Genomic DNA, 16,931 nt, shown 5'->3' with positions numbered 1-16,931 from the left:
CACAGAAAGAAGTCCAATGGGGTCAGGTCAGGTGAGTGTGGAGGCCACTCCACGCAGCCACCATACCCAATGACTTGTAGGAAGGTCTCCATAAGGTATCGCTTCACATCCGAAGCCTTGTGAGTTTTACACGTTCTTAGCTTTGTATTATTCTAGAACATGATATGAAAATATAACTGTGCAAGATTAACCATTTTTGACCAGATACAGGGCCATGTTTGACCATGGGCTGTGTGTGATGGCACTGCATCTCAGGAATATTTATAGGAATGAGGGGAGAAGCAATACCAGACAAAATCCATGGACAAGACTGGAGATATTTCAACTAGGAAACAGAAGGGGTTTTTTTTAATATACCAGTCTTTTAGAGATCAGTAAATAAAATTGGATACCATATTATTTTGCGGCCACTAAGACAAATTCAGGGAGATTTACTTCCCATATTATGTATATATACACAGTACAGACCAAAAGTTTGGACACACCGTCTCATCTCTAGAACAACTATTAAGAGGAGACTTTGTGCACCAGGCCTTCATGGTAAAATAGCTGCTAGGAAACCACTGCCAAGGACAGGCAACAAGCAGAAGAGACTTGTTTGGGCTAAAGAACACAAGGAACGGGCATTAGACCAGTGGAAATCTGTGCTTTGGTCTGATGAGTCCAAATTTGAGATCTTTGGATCCAACCACCGTGTCTTTGTAGAAAAGGTGAACAGATGGACTCTACATGGCTGGTTCCCACCGTGAAGCATGGAGGAGGAGGTGTGATGGTGTGGGGGTGCTTTGCTGGTGACACTGCTGGGGATTTATTCAAAATTGAAGGTATACAGAACCAGCATGGCTACCACAGCATCTTGCAGCGGCGTGCTATTCCATCCGGTTTGCGTTTAGTTGCACCATCATTTATTTTTCAACAGGACAATGACCCCAAACACACCTCCAGCCTGTGTAAAGGCTATTTGACTAAGAAGGAAAGTGATGGGGTGCTACGCCAGATGACCTGGCCTCCACAGTCACCAGACCTGAACCCAATCGAGATGGTTTGGGGTGAGCTGGACCACAGAGTGAAGACAAAAGGACCAACAAGTGCTAAGCATCTCTGGGAACTCCTTCAAGACTGTTAGAAAACCATTTCCGGTGACTAAGGGGCACTTTGCACACTACGACATCGCAGCTGCGATGTCAGTGGGGTCAAATCGAAAGTGACGCACATCCGGCGTCGCAGTCGACATCGTAGTGTGTAAATCCTTTTTGATACGATTAAGGAGCGCAATAACGTCCAAATCGTATCATCGGTGTAGCGTCGGTCATTTCCATAATTTCGGAAGGACCGATGTTATAATGTTGTTCCTCGTTCCTGCAGCAGCAGATATCGCTGTGTGTGAGGCCGCAGGAGCGAGGAACATCACCTTACCTGCGTCCTGTGGCTCATGCCGGCTATGCAGAAGGACGGAGGTGGGCGGGATGTTTATGTCCCGCTCAGCTCCGCCCCTCCGCTTCTATTGGCCGTCTGACGTGTGACGTCGCTATGACACCGCACGACCCGCCCCTTTAATAAGGAGACGGTTCGCCGGCCAGAGCGACGTCGCAGGGCAAGTAAGTGCATGTGAAGCTGCCGTAGCGATAATGTTCGCTACGGCAGCTATCACCATGATATCGCAGCTGCGACGGGGGCGGGGACTATCACGCTCGGCATCGCAAGCATCGGCTTGTGATGTCGTAGTGTGCAAAGTGCCCCTAACTGTTGAAGCTCATCAAGAGAATGCCAAGAGTGTGCAAAGCATTAATCAAAGCAAAAGGTGGCTACTTTGAAGAACCTGGAATATAAGACATATTTTCAGTTGTTTCACACTTTTTTGTTAAGTATTTCATTCCACATGTGTTAATTCATAGTTTTGATGCCTTCAACGTGAATCTACAATTTTTAGAGTCATGAAAATAAAGAAAACTCTTTGAATGAGGAGGTGTGTCCAAACATTTGGTCTGTACTGATATATATATATATATATATATATATATATATATATATATATATATATATATATATATATATATATATATATATATATATATATATATATATATATATATTCAAAAAATCAGAAGGCAGCACTCCATTCTTCTTCAGGTTGGTCTTTCTTTAATGGCCCATAACTGGACGTTTCGGTCAGAAACTGACCTTTTTCCAACAGTGTTGGAGAAAGGTCAGTTTCTGACCAAAACGTCCGGTGTTATGAGCTATTAAAGGAAGACCAACCTGAAGAAAAATGGAGTGCTGCCTTCTGATTTTTCTAATATATAGAATGGACGGTAGGATGCCGTTTGTGAAGGATTTTTGCACCCAACTATAATCTCTCGGTGCTGCTCTGAAAAATGTATAATATATTTTATATATATATATATATATATATATATATATAGACACACACACACATATATATATATATATATATATATATATATATATATATATATATATATATATATATAAAAAATATATAAAAAGTGTTGTGAAATGTGACAATTCTGCAACTAGATTCAAAGTGATTGTGCACAGAAAGAAAACAAACAAGTGATGTAAAGTTAGACAAACGTGTCTACTTTTAGCCAAGATTTATCAGATAGCATAAGCTATTGCGATATATACGGTATAAAAATATACATCTGGTCTAAAAATTAGACAGTTTTACTTAACCATCCTCATTTAACATGTCTTAGTGAACCTTTATTGGATCCTAGACAATAGGCAGCATATTACGGTAATTTGTGAAATCAACAGGATAATAAATTCAGTGATAAATTGATTGCCTTATCCTTAGTAAGGGTCTCTAAGTGGAAGAGTACTTTTTTTTTTATAAAAATGCTTAATCTCAGGATATTAACATTTTATTAAGAATTTACAAAAAAAATGAAAATACATTCCATTTAATACAAGGGGTTACTGTTCTGTTTTTTTTTTACATTTTTGTTAAGCAAAACCATATTTCCAATGCCAAACTGGTCGTGGGTTCCTCCAGATAAATTAACTATCCGTTAAGAGTGCCAGAAGAAGAGATAAAAAAAAAATAAAAGATAAAAATTAGCTAATCGCTCCAGTGGTCTCATTTTGAAAGCAGGCCTCTTGGATGAGACAACCCCTTTAATCATTTGTAGACATGAATCCTTTTCTGTCCCAGATTTCCAGTACAGTGGTGAATCAGGCAAGCGTTAAATATTCAGCATGGAAAAAAAATGTCATAATTTTATTACTGACTGTAATGCTCGCAGCTGGTGTAAGGGCAGCAAGCGGATTAATGGACCTACTGGACAACAGGGGAAATTCGGGCTTACCCTTCAGTAGGTGAGGCTTAATTAAGCGCCCACCACGAGGTGAATGCCAGGTACCACTCCAAGGGCAGTGACCAGGACTGCGGTAGCTAACCCCCAGGACAGGTGACTGACACAGGTAACGGCACAGGCAGTTACAGGTGGGATGGCAGAGGCAAGCTGGACAGGCGGGTACAAACAGAATTGGCGGGCACGGCAGGGGCAGACAGGTATGGAAAGACAGGTACTGGAGATGGACACAGGGGGTACGACACCTGAAAACTAGCTAGCAGACCAGAACACTGACTAACTGACTGAGTTGCGCAGGCACCTCCCCTAATAGGAGGGTGCCTTAAACACATAGTGCCTCTCAGCCATAGGCTGTAAGGCGTTTCCTGGAAATAGCGTGCCAACACTTTAAGAGGAGGGCCGGTGTGCACGTGCGCATCTTAGGTGCACTCCCAGGTTCCCTGTGTGGCATGTACAGGGCCCAGGAGGGGAGGAAGGCAGGAGAGCACGTGGAAAGCCGCGCGGCAGCAAGGGAGAACAGGAAACGGCTGGTATGGTAAGTCTGTGTCCCTGCAGGGACGCCAGCGCTCCACTGACCTGCAATAATCCAGCAAACTTCACCACTCCCCAACCAAGTCTTTTACTGTCAGGTTCCACCAGGCTCATCTGATAGATGTCCACAGCCAGGAATCTCTGAACTTGGTCTTTGTCCTTCGCTATTACGGTGCATGCAATTAAATCACTGTTATCTAAAGAAAAAGAAAAAGATTGGTTAGCCAACATATCAGAAATGTATGATCTATTTATTTCATCACAGTTTATTATATTGTCATTCTTCTAGTATAATTTTGGCATTACTGAAGACTTGGAGGTGACTAATATTTCCACTGGAGTCATCTGTGAGCAGTAATAAATTAGGCAAGAGGTTTATCTCAGGCTTCAATAGACCACACAGAGCTCTGCAGAAACCCCAGAGTATCTGATCACAGATCTATCATAATGGAGAAGAGCTAAACAGTAGCTGAGGGAAAGGATTTTGCTCACAGAGAGCAGGTAGTTGATTATATATAGAGGGAACCACGGGTATATGCCGCGCTTAAAAACCACTGAAGTGGAAATGATGTGAAAATTTCTCTTTTATTTACAGCATTGGAATGCTGTAAATAAAAGAGAAATTTTCACATCATTTCCACTTCAGCGGTTTTTAAGCGCGGCATATACCCGTGGTTCCCTCTATATATAATCAACATTCTATATTGTTATACGGGGCCGCTGCTTGAATCACACGGACACTCACATGCTTTTGAAGGAGTTGTGACTGGCACAACCCTATCAGGTGAGTGTTACTGTTCCTTTCCTATCACCACTTGTTATATCGGGTAAGACCCTATTGCGCCCTTTGTCTCCCCACTTTTTAGTTTAGAGAGCAGGTAGTGACAGATGTATTTCTCCAGTCTACAGCATTTCTATGTATATTTATTAGCAATTGACAGCTATGTCAGTCATCAATTATTTGGGTGAATTCCTGTGTAATTTCTAGCACCTCGGAGCAGAACGCAGGGAACACATTAGCAGCGTGCAATCCTGTGTATTCTGTAAATACTGCTGGAGCGCTGCCTGCTGTATCCTAAGCGTGGAAACACACTTCACTGTAATTGCTTTGGTGGCTTGCAGAGATCAATAATGTTAATTAAAAGGTTCAGTGTAAACCACCAATTGTAGCTTGCAGTGTGTTCTGCAGAAGCGGGCTAAGTGCTCGGAAACATCTCTTCCTCTGGAAGAAATGAACCACAATTCTTATGAATGCTTGAGGAATAATACAAACACACTATACTGTATGCATAAATATTCACATATATATATATACACACTATATTATATACATACACAATATACTTATACAGTCATGGCCAAAATTGTTCCAGAAAAGGAAGTATTTCTTCCAGAAAATTATTGCAATCACATGTTTTGTTATACACGTTTACTTCTTTTGTGTGTATTGGAACAACAAAGGAGATAGTGGGGACAAAAATGTAAAATGGACATAATTTCACACAAAACCCCAAAAATGTGCTGGACAAAATTGTTGGCACTTTTCCAAAATTGTTGGCACTTTTCCAAAATTGTGGGTAAACTTTTTTTTTTTTAATTATGTGATGCTCATTCAAACTTACCTGTGGCAAGTAACAGGTGTGGGCAATATGAAAACCACATCTGAAACCAGATAAAAAGGGGAGAAGTTGACTAAATCTTTGCATTGTGTGTGCCACACCAAGCATGGAGAACAGAAAAAAGTGAAGAAAACTGCCTAAAGACTTGAGAACCAAAACTGTTAAAAAATGTGATCAATCTAAAGGTTACAAGCCATCTTCAGAGATCTTGAAGTTCCTTTTGCCTCAATGTGCAACATAGTCAAGAAGTTTAAAATTCATGGCACTGTAGCTAATCTCCCTGGATGTGCAGAGCAGAGAAAAATTGATGAAAGGTTGCAACACAGATAAGCAGCCCTAATCAAGTTCCAAAGAAATTCAAGCTGTCCTGCAGGCTCAGGGAACATCAGTGCCAGGGCGAACTATCCGTCGATATTTGAATGAAATGGTATGGCAGGAGATCCAGGAGGACCCACTGCTGACACACACAGACATAAAGCTAAACTGCAGTTTACGTAAATGTACATGAGTAAGCCAAAATCCTTCTGGGAAAGCGTCTTGTGGATGAGACCAAGATAGAGCTTTTTGGTAAATAACAATTATACTGTTTATCAAAAAAGAATGAGGCCTACAAAGAAAAGAACACAGTACCTACAGTCACATATGGTGGAGGTTCAAAGATACTTTGGGGTTGCTTTGCTGTCTCTGGCACTTCGGAGCCTTCACTGTGTGCAAGACATCCTTATATCTGAAGATCACTAAAGGATTTTGGGTCACAATGTAGTGCCCAGCGTCAGAAAGCTGGGTTTGTGTCCTAGGTCATGGGTCTTCCACAGGAGAATTACCCCAAACATACTTCAAGAAGCCCCCAGAAAGGGATGGAAACAAAGCGCTGGAGAGTTCTGAAGTGGCAGCAATGAGCCCAGATCTAAATCCGATTGAACACTTTTTGGGAGATCTTAAATTGCTGTTGGGAGAAGGAGCCTTCAAACATGAGCGTTATAGACATTGCATGGCAGAAATGGAAACCGCATACTTTCCTACATTATCGATAATATGATATCAACCTCATTCACGGATATATCTGTCTGTGATCGGTGGGCATATTCACTTCTGAGGGTTAAAGTGCCAAATTTTTGGCTTTGGGAAACCACATAAATGTAATATCAAACTGAATTATGGATAGGTCATAGTTGTGTTTGGAGCGTTTAGGATGGTGAAAGAATGTCCGTAAACAGGGTGGTCATATTATTCCACTAGTAGGTTCTTGTGGGAAAATATGCAAAGTAGCATTATGTTCTAAACTGTGAAGGTGTTCCAGAGAAAAAGTACGTTTACGAGCTGTGCGGGGACCCTGTGGCGTGGGAGACTAGTCCAAGAGGCTGGTTTGTGCCCTGCTCCCTTTAAAGGGATTCTGTCAGCAGGTTTCTGCAATGTAATCTGAAGACAGCATGCTGTAAGGGTTAAAACAGAGAATTCAGCCCTGAGACTTATCTCACAGTCTGCTTTTGCTTACCTGCAATGTTAGTTTAAGCCTCTTATCTTTATCATTAGTGGGTCTCAGCAGCTTGTGAGCTCTACTCTGACTCCCCCCCCACTAATCCAAGTAAAAATGCAGCCACTAATGCAAGTGAAACATCACTGAACTCTGGCCCTCTTTGCCTACATCATGCTGCTCTTAGATGATGTGCCAAAAACCTGCAGACAGATTCCCTCTAAGTGACAAGTCTCCTCACGTTTGTATAGGGGTAATCTTAAAGGGAATCTGTCACCAAGTTTTTGTTACCTCATCTGAGAGCAGCATAATGAAGAGACAGAGACCCCGATTCCAGTGATGTGTCACTTACTGAGCTGTTTGTGGTCATTTTTTTTTTATAAAATCAATGTTTTCTCTGCTGCAGTTTTACAGAACTCATGAATATGCTGGACTTCCTGTAGCATGCCAAGAAGTCATCTAATGATAATCTACTGCTGATTAAACAGTGATTTTATCAAAACTATACTAAGTAGCCCAGTACGTGACATCGCTGGAATCAGGATCTTTGCCCCTACATTATGCTGCTCTTTGATTAGGTGGCAAAAACCTGGTGACAGATTTCCTTTAAAAGTGAGTGGGTTGGGAAGGAGGCAGATACAAAATACCTGGCTAAGGCTGCTTTCACACTACGTTTTTTTAACATGCGTCATGAACATTTTTTTGCTGTAAAAGCGGATCCTGCTTTTACAGCAAAAAACGCATGCAAACGCATGTGTTATTTTGCAGGATCCTGTCACTGGATGTTTAGGGGCGGGCATTGGAGTCATGTGATCGGGAGTGAGGGGAACTAAACGTGCCAGACTGGGAGCCGGCTTCTTACAACTGCGGAGGTTCGTAACCAAGGTAAACATCGGGTAACTTGCTTGGATACCCGATATTTATCTTGGTTACGAGTGTCTGTACACGTAACCAACGTAAATATCGGGTAACTAAGAGAAGTGGTTACCCGATATTTACCTTGGTTACGAGTGTCCGCAGCTCTCAGGTGGGAGAGACAGGAGAGGGAGGGGGAGAGACAGAGAGAGAGAGGGAGGAATGAGAGGGTGGAGGGAGAGGGAGAGAGAGGGAGGAGAGAGAGACTGATCACCCGAGACTGGTTTCTGTGCATGCTCAGTAGAGCAAGCAGGATCCTGTCTATCAGCATGCCAGCGTTCACATGCGTTTGCATGCTGTTTAGTCAGGATCCAGCAATTTGCAGTATTTGGACGCAGCTCAAAAACGCTACAAGTAGCGTTTTTGAAAAATGTTAAAAAACTGCAAGTCGCTGGATCCTCACTATAACGCACGCAAACGCAGGTGAACGCATGTTAACGCGAGTCCATTGCAAATGCATTGAAATGAAAACGCATTTGCACTGGATCCGCTTTTGCGTTAAAAAAACGTTCATGACGGATGTTAAAAAAACGTAGTGTGAAAGCAGCCTTAAATGAGCTAGTGTGATTCACGGTTGGGGCCACACGAGGTTCACTTTACACAAACTCCTTTGCTACAGGCAGTACAGAAATGAGCTTGAAGGGGGTAAAGGATTTCTGTAGAAATAGCGAAGTAATGCACTAAAATTGCTTTTCTTTGAGAATTCCACATACGGTAATTACTTCTGGTGAATAAGACTGCAAAGGACAATGAGGAATGTTGTACGTGCATACATTTCACCGAATGACACGAAAGCTGTAAACAGCTCTGCATAAACCACATGTTTCCTTCTATTCCAAGGAACTGCATGTTTTATTTTACAGAAACAAAGAAGTGCTGACTACAGGCGGCTAACCTCCAGCCACACAATGCCTCCGCTGATTCTGGAGAACACCTTTCATGTGGAGACACACAATTCTAGAGAATATCTGTGCCAAGTGGATTACCTAACCCAATCGGCTACTTCTGTAACTCAACTATTAGTATGCAATGATTAATATTAAGCTTTTTTTTAAGAATATGGCGACTCCAAATTTGTTTCCATGAAACAATGAATGAATGAATGAATTAATTAAACTGGTCACTTTGCAAAACTGTAGTATAATTACTAGATTTTTCTGATTATAAGAAGCACTTTTTGTCAAAAACTCAAGATAACATCAAGCTCAAATTTCTGTGATTCTAATCAGCAATGCCAGACCTCCCTGACTGCTTCCTTAATTGATAAGGAGCTTATCACTTATGAATAGGATGAATAGGATGAACTAGGATGAAATAGGGATGAGTGAACTCGAAAGGTAAAATTCAGGGTTCACACCGGACATTGGGTGTCTAAAGGTCAAGTCACACATAACGAGATTGTTACTACGTCACAGTTTCTGGATTGTTGTTATATCGTTGGTGAGATCGTTGGTGAGATGTCACACAGTCATTTTCCCAATGACTTTAGTAACGATGCAGAGACCTGTATAACGATCTCGTTGGTCGTTGGGACCCTGTCACACAGCAGCTATGTAACGATTCCCACCTCGAATAGGGGCGTAGTGTTTGACGCTGTGAACCACGTAGGCGTGCATATGCGTCGCCTTTTCCACACCCCTCTGCTCCGATGGGTGGCCAATACTGCGTTCTGATTAGACGGCCGGCCTAGAAGGCAACTTTGTATCACTTCATCCTTTGTCCCTTTTTGAGCCTTGCTTTGAGGATAGAACCTGCGACTCCACCCGGATTCATTCGTACTTTGTTCCCGGTTGCTTGCTTGCTTTTCGGATCGAAGCTGCATCTGCACCCGGATTTATCCCTCCTTCATTCCCGAGTGTTTGCTTTGAGGATCAAAGCTGCGATTCCACCAGGATTACCTGTTCTTCACTGTTCGACCTCAAAGCAAGGCTCAAAAAGAAACAAAGCATGAAGTGATACCCAATCAGAACGCAGTACTGTTCTCAGCGCCAACCAATGGGTGCAGAGGGGGGCGCGGAAAAGGTGATGCAACTACACGCCTACGTGTCACAATTTTAAGTTCTCATCTAGGTCGTTAACGAGATCGTTGGTAGGTGTCAAACATACAGATCCATCCTGCCCAGCAAAACTCCAATGAGCCAAAAATGGCCCAGGACATTCAGCAATGACCAACGATCTCACAGCAGGGGGCGGATCCTTGGTACGTGTCAAACATAACGAGATCGCTGGTGAAGTCATTGTTTCATCACAGAAACTGTGACGTAGCAACGATGTCGTTAGCGATCTCGTTATGTGTGAAGTGGCCTTACGGCTAAAGCTTGAAGAGGAACTATAAAAATAACGCTGTGTCTGAGTTCAGGTACTGTTTGTATGCTAATAAAGTTTTTTGAAAGGCTTTAATGCATGGGGAAGATGCCTGTATGCTGTATGTAAGTTTAAAAAAAAAATGCCTATTTTTGATAATCAAGTAAAGCAGACGGGTGGAGGCTGGTATTATAAAGCTGGGAGGGTCCATGCTTATTTGGCCCTTCCCAACCTAAAAATAGCAGCCTGCATTCATCCCAAAAGTGGCACACCCATTTGATGTGCCAATTCTGGACTTTTACTGACTCTTCAAGATTTCCCTGGTGTGGTGGCAATCTGGGTACTACATTTGTGGTTGATGTCAGCTGTGAATTGACAGCTGGCATCAAGCCCAGGGATTAGTAATGGAGAGGTGTCTATCAGAAACCCCTATGAATAACCTGGCATGTAAAAAAAAATAAAATAAAAACACACACAAAAAAATAGTTTATTTGACTAAAGAGTCTCCCACACTTGCTTGTTCACCACTTTATTAATTTAAAAATATCCTCGAAGCTATGATGCATTCCAATGGTGTAATATCCCAGGGCACCCATTGATTTCTATGGAGCTTCAGTCTGAAAACATGCTCCATAAGTCACTCCCGGTCAGTGGTACGTACGGTGAGAAACTCCAGGCTGTCGCTGCCAGGCAGTGAACTACGGAGCCCCCAGCTATGTGCTTTACCTGCGCTGGTTATCAAAAATAGGGGAAAACCCACTATTTTTTTTATTCCCTATCCACATTTGTTTGCAGGAAAATTGTCCTGCTATTAACCCCATTTAGTTTATTTTTGCAGGCCCTGAGCACTTACTACGACCATTTTACAGCCCCTATTGACTTACATGGAGTTTGGGTCCCAAAACTTTTAAGCAAAGTCCGGCTGAACCCAAACTTCCAGTCGGTCACGGGATGCCGATGGGTTGCCGGAAGAACCAGGGGTCTTTTGAAGACCTCGGCGTTTGTAAGCATGGTACTTCTGTGAAAACCAGCCCATGGTTGGCGTTCATAGGAGACCGTGATTTCTACTATATCCAGCAATACTGTGGCAATGCTGTATATGGCACAAGTGATTGGAAGATCGCAGGTTCAGGTGCCCTAAGGGGACTTACAAATATAGTAAAAAAAAAAGTTTTAAATAAGATGATTTTTATTTTTTTTCAACACCTTTGGAATTTTTTCCCACTTTCAAGCAGACCACATGATAATGTTAACAGTTAAAAACTTGTCCTATAAAAAAAAAAAATAAATAATCCCTTGCATGGCTATTTAAACAGAAAAAAAAGCTATGGCTGTTGGAATAAGGGGAGGTGAAAACAAAACGGATAATCGCCCAGTTAATGGTGTACAATAGCTCTCGTATACCCGACACTACATGTATGGCTGATCTCAGATTTCCCAGCTGATAGATACCTGATCAATCGCGATTTATGAAGTCAGATCTGTGTGATTATCAGATACTTATTGCAGTTTCTTGGAGATGCATATGGTTTAAAGACTGGATCTGGGCAGTTTAATTCTGTTGAGCACTTTCACTTGATTTATGAGAACCACATATAAAAATATATTTTGGACCATAGCCTCAAGCCTGGGACGTCACCCACCAGGAAGTTCCCGCAATGCTCAATGTTTAAGTGGCTAGAAAATATAAGTACACGTTTATGAGGCACTGCTGAAGACACCCGTCATTGAAGTAAGCAATTACAACTGTTCAGCTGCGTCCCACATGGCTCTTCTTATAGATTTGCCTGGAGTATTCTTCTCGGAAGAGCCCTCTCTGTGCGCAAGAATCATTGACTCCCAGATCAATAGGCCTGCCTGACAAATGTAACAATGGGCCTCTCTTACAAGAGTAACTCTTGACTTCCATGTGATGAAATTGTTAATGACAAGGGGATAAGCACAATGGAGGCTGCTCTGTTCAATAAAAATGGTATCATCTCCGATCTATGTTCTGCACATCAGTAAATTAGCCTGACATGGAGAAAGTCAGCATTACACATCATACATAGACATGGCTCCACATACAGACTCATATAGACTTTCTCCCTTTCCTTTTTATAGATTATAATTTCATCTCTTTTCTCTCAAATTTATATCTTACAGTACATAGTGCTTATGCTTGAATGATAGGGCTATGCTTACATCGCTTCTTAGCCTATGATCAGGGGCTCCATCGGCGCTTACATCTGAAGCTTTGGAAAAATGGAGTTCGAGGATATGAGCTAATGGGGCCATTGACTTTAATGATGTAAATGGAGTCACTGTGTGCTCTGTTGGTGATTATTTTCAGCCGTATATTCTTATTTAAGGTGGTATCCAAGATGTGACTCAGTCTCCATCATTAAGGAGGTTGTCCACTATTCAGACAACACGTCTCACTCCCTATGTTTTCTTCAAGCAAAATTATAACCCTTATACCTCACCCCCAATGCCGGCACCGTTCCAGCTGTGTTGACACTGGCTTTCCCGGGGCTCACATGATATAATGTCATACAATATCGGTGGCCAGTCAGTGCTGGCTTCACTCTCTCCTCCTGACAAATCTAGGCTTCCGGAGAAGTGAGAACTCCGGATGCTCTCTCTTCTTCTGGAAGACAGTTAAATCCATAGCTATGTCAGGCGAGTCCCGGGAGAAGCAGTACCAATACTGCTGAATAGGTGCCGGTACCAGAGATAAGTATCAATATTATTTGACTAAGGAAAACATAGGGATTGAGAAAGCGTTTTCCAAGTTATTTGACCTGTCAGCACAGGCGCCTGAATCCAGTTTCCAGACTTCTGAATAGAGATGAGAGAACCCGAGGTTCAGTTTTCGGTATTCGTACTGAACAAAGACTTTATGAAAACAACTAGAATGGAGTTTGGAGATTGGGTGCCAAACATATGCAAACCACTAGATCGAGCATCGCTGTGCTCGGTTAAGCTCTATGCTCAGCCCAGAGTGAGCCACTTACAGTGTTTGATCAGCTCGCACTGGGAGTAGCAACAGCATGATCAGAAGGAGTGTGCACACCAAAAAAAAAAAAAAGACGCCCGGCCACCCACCCCTGGAAGTATGTTTTGTTTATGCCTGGCTGCATGTGGGCAGAGACCCGAACTGCCCAATTAGTGACTTCCACTGGGGTTCAAGTAAAGTTCGGATCCCAAACTGAACCTTTTCAAAAAAGTCTAGCTACATCTGCTGAACCGAACCTTCCATGGATTAGGGACTCTCTACTTACGACATAAGCCCCGATGTAGACACTGACCGTAGGCTAAAATGTGAACATACCCTATAGCTACATGGTGATGCTCCTTGCAGTCCTGTTGGAATGGTTGCTGCTACAGCTTTTCAGCCTTGGCTATGTACAGAATGATTTCTTGTGGAGTTTTTCGAAGCAAATATGATCCAAAACCCTTCTCAAATATAAAAAAAATTCAAAAGTACTTCAAAAACTGTTCCAGTGCATTGCTACAAGAATATAAGAAATTCACGTTTTGTTGTTCATGTGAAGATAGTTTTTTTTTCTTCCCATGGAGAAGTTTTGAAAATGCTTACTGGAATAAAAAAATGTCATGTCACTTATTGAAGCTGATCCTGATTGAAGGTACTACAAACAAGATGGCATCCCATCAAAGGCTGAAAAAGATGTGTCAGGAAAAAACTCTTTGGCCCTGTGCGCACACTGCGTTTTTACCTGCTTTTTTTGCTGCAGAAATTTCTTGAGAAAATGGTTGTAATCTTTCTGCAGACATTTTCCAGCAAAACCTATGGAAAAAAAATTAGCTGTGCGCACACTGCGGGTTTTTTTCACAAGAACATTCTTTCTGCAGAATTTCTTGATAAAAAGAATGTGCATGTCACTTCTTTTCAGCAGGTACTTGCGTTTTTTGCCATAGATAATGGTAAAAAAATGCAGGGCAGGGACAAACCTGCGGGAAATAATGCATCAATAATGCATCAAAAACGCACAAAAACGCATGCATTTTTTGGTGCGTTATTGGTGCGTTTTTTGAACGCAAGTGCGCTAATCTTTCAGACTCTCGAAATTTCTTGAGAAAAATCCTTTTTCTAGTGCGTACAGGGACTTAGGTTGGAGTCACATGAACATATGAAAAATCAGATCCATTTTCATCAAGAAAAGTTGGACGACTGGAATCCATTTGATGTTCCATATATCAGGCTGGAGTCACTCTTGTGTGTGACTTGAGCGAGGATTGCATCGCACTGCACAGACCGACCGCCGGATCTCAGGGAGCGGGTCAACTGCATAGAAATACATGTAGCTGACTGCTCATCAGGAAAGAAGCCGGCCGGTCCGGGCAATGCGATGCGATCCTCATACTTTTTGAATTGAGGCAACGTTTCTGACCAGATCTCCTTAGGCTGGTTTCACACTACGTTTATTTAACATCCGTCCATAACGTTTTTTTAGCGGAAAAACGGATCCAGTGCAAATGCGTTTTCATTTCAATGCATTTGCAATGGACTCGCGTTAACATGCGTTCACCTGCGTTTGCGTGCGTTATAGTGAGGATCCAGCGACTTACAGTTTTTTAACATCTTTCAAAAACGCTACTTGTAGCGTTTTTGAGCTGCGTCCAAATACTGCATGTCACCGGATCCTGACTAAACAGCACGCAAACGCAGGTGAACGCTGGCGTGCTGATAGACAGGATCCTGCTTGCTCTACTGAGCATGCACAGATACCAGCCTCGGGTGATCTGTCTCTCCTCCTCCCTCCCTCACCCTCTCTATCTCTGTCTTTCCCCCTTCCTCCCCTCCCTCTCTCTCCCACCTGAGAGCTGCGGACACTCGTAACCAAGGTAAATATCGGGTAACCACTTCTCTTAGTTACCCGATGTTTACGTTGGTTACGTGTGCAGGCAGCCCTGCTCCTAGCAGCTGCAGACACTCGTAACCAAGATAAATATCGGGTATCCAAGCCCGATGTTTACCTTGGTTACCAGCGTCTGCAGCTGTCAGAAGCGGCTCCCAGTCTAGTTCCCCTCACTCCCGATCACATGACTCCAATGCCCGCCCCTAAACATCCAGTGACAGGATCCTGCAAAATAACAGATGCGTTTGCATGCGTTTTTTGCTGTAAAAGCAGGATCCGCTTTTGCAGCAAAAAAACGTTCCTGACGCATGTTAAATAAACGTAGTGTGAAACCAGCCTTATAAATACAAGATGTGTTAATTCAGCCAATAGGTGTGTATGGAGACCTTTAATGTGCCTTATATCAAAATACTGTGCTGAGAACTTACTGGCCAAGGAATTCCTTTAATAGTAATTATCAACCAACATTATTGAAAGTAAAATTGATGAAGGAAATAAAGATTATAGACTGGATTCTTAAAAACATTTTTTGTGGAGTACAGATTTATATCTTTTTCAGGTGGATTCTGCTTTGAAAATCATCTGACAAAGTGCCAAGAAAACACTTGAAAGAATGAACATATGCATTTCTATGCTTGAACAACTTGCTGGTCATATGTTTGTGTCGCGGGCGGGGAGGGCGCTGCGCTCACCCACTGGTCGGGTCCGGCTGCTGCTGCTGCTCGCTCGGTGGCTCGAGCGGTGGGCCGGATCCCGGGGACTCGAGCGGCGCTCCTCGCCCGTGAGTGAAAGGGGTGGTTTGGTTTAGGGATATTGTCCGTGACGCCACCCACGGTTTGTGGTGAGGTTGGGACACCACCGCTGCTCTGTACGGGGATCCCGGGAGCGTTGACAGGGAGCAGCTGAAATTTTTTCTCCCCTCCGTGGGTAGGGGGGGGTTTGGTGGTCCCGGGGCCCGGTGGTGGAGGTCGGAAGGTGGGTTGCGGAGCCTGGCCGGGTGCAGGGTCGCAGGGCAGCGCAGTGCCAGACGGCACGGTGGTACTTACTCAGCCAGTAACGCACACGGAGTCTCTGGTAAAACAAACGGCTGGATGGACGAGTCCCACAGATGGCTGCGGCGGTCACTCCCGGTAGGTTGGCGGTAACTGTCTCTCCCTGCACCGGTGTTCTGTGCTTGGCCCCAATGGCTTCCCACTGATAGCCAACATACCGCTGGGGAGCGGGCTAAGGGAGCCCTTCCTTTGCCCGCAGGCTCTGGCCCTGGGAGCTCTAGCTCTGGCGGTAGCTTTATCTCCCTCACGGTTTGGACGGTTGCCTTCAGTCGGGTCTTTACTGCTGGGAAACCCCGGAGGTTCCCGTCACTGACGGATTTGACCAGTTTAACGGCGACTCCAAGCCTGGTCGGGGTCCGTAGGCCCTGCCGAATGGTGCTGGCCTCTCTTCGCTCCCCGGTTTGGTACCGGCGGGCCACCGTCCGACCCCGGTCCTACAGTTCCGCGTCGATCGGCCTCGCCTGCAGACGGTCACCACCGTCTGCCAACCTTGCTCTCAGGTGCCGGAACACGTACCCGGACACGGTCAGTTCGCTCCAGCTCCTCAACTACTACTTCCCCTCCTTCACTTTCCCTCACGGAACTCCAACTCTTAGTCACTATCTGACCTTCTTTCCCGCCTCCAAGACTGTGAACTCCTCAGTGGGAGGAGCCAACCGCCTGGCTCCACCCCACCTGGTGTGGACATCAGCCCCTGGAGGGAGGCAACAAGGATTTGTGTCTGACCTTGATGTTCCTAACTGGGTGTGGGGTGTGTTGTTGCAGTACCTGTGACGTCCTGGCTTGTCCAGGGCGCCACATTTGGGCTTTTGAGCGCCTCATAAGCACTTTAGGTT

The 16,931-nt window shown here is 43.8% G+C and overlaps 1 protein-coding gene across 6 annotated transcripts in view; it reads right to left on the bottom strand.

The window, feature by feature from the left end:
- Positions 1 to 16,931, bottom strand: part of CLEC16A (C-type lectin domain containing 16A) — a 429,136-nt gene that overhangs the window by 142,740 nt on the left and 269,465 nt on the right. For all 6 annotated transcript variants that reach the window (XM_075317924.1, XM_075317919.1, XM_075317920.1 and 3 more), the window contains exon 19: positions 3,915 to 4,066. In XM_075317924.1, coding sequence (XP_075174039.1) covers positions 3,915 to 4,066 — 152 coding nt within the window. The remainder of the gene's footprint in view (positions 1 to 3,914; positions 4,067 to 16,931) is intronic.

This window comes from Anomaloglossus baeobatrachus, chromosome 7 (genome assembly GCF_048569485.1).
Source record: "Anomaloglossus baeobatrachus isolate aAnoBae1 chromosome 7, aAnoBae1.hap1, whole genome shotgun sequence".
Lineage (NCBI taxonomy): Eukaryota > Metazoa > Chordata > Amphibia > Anura > Aromobatidae > Anomaloglossus > Anomaloglossus baeobatrachus.
Note: the sequence above shows the minus strand (reverse complement) of the source record. Positions and strands in the feature narration are given on the sequence as shown.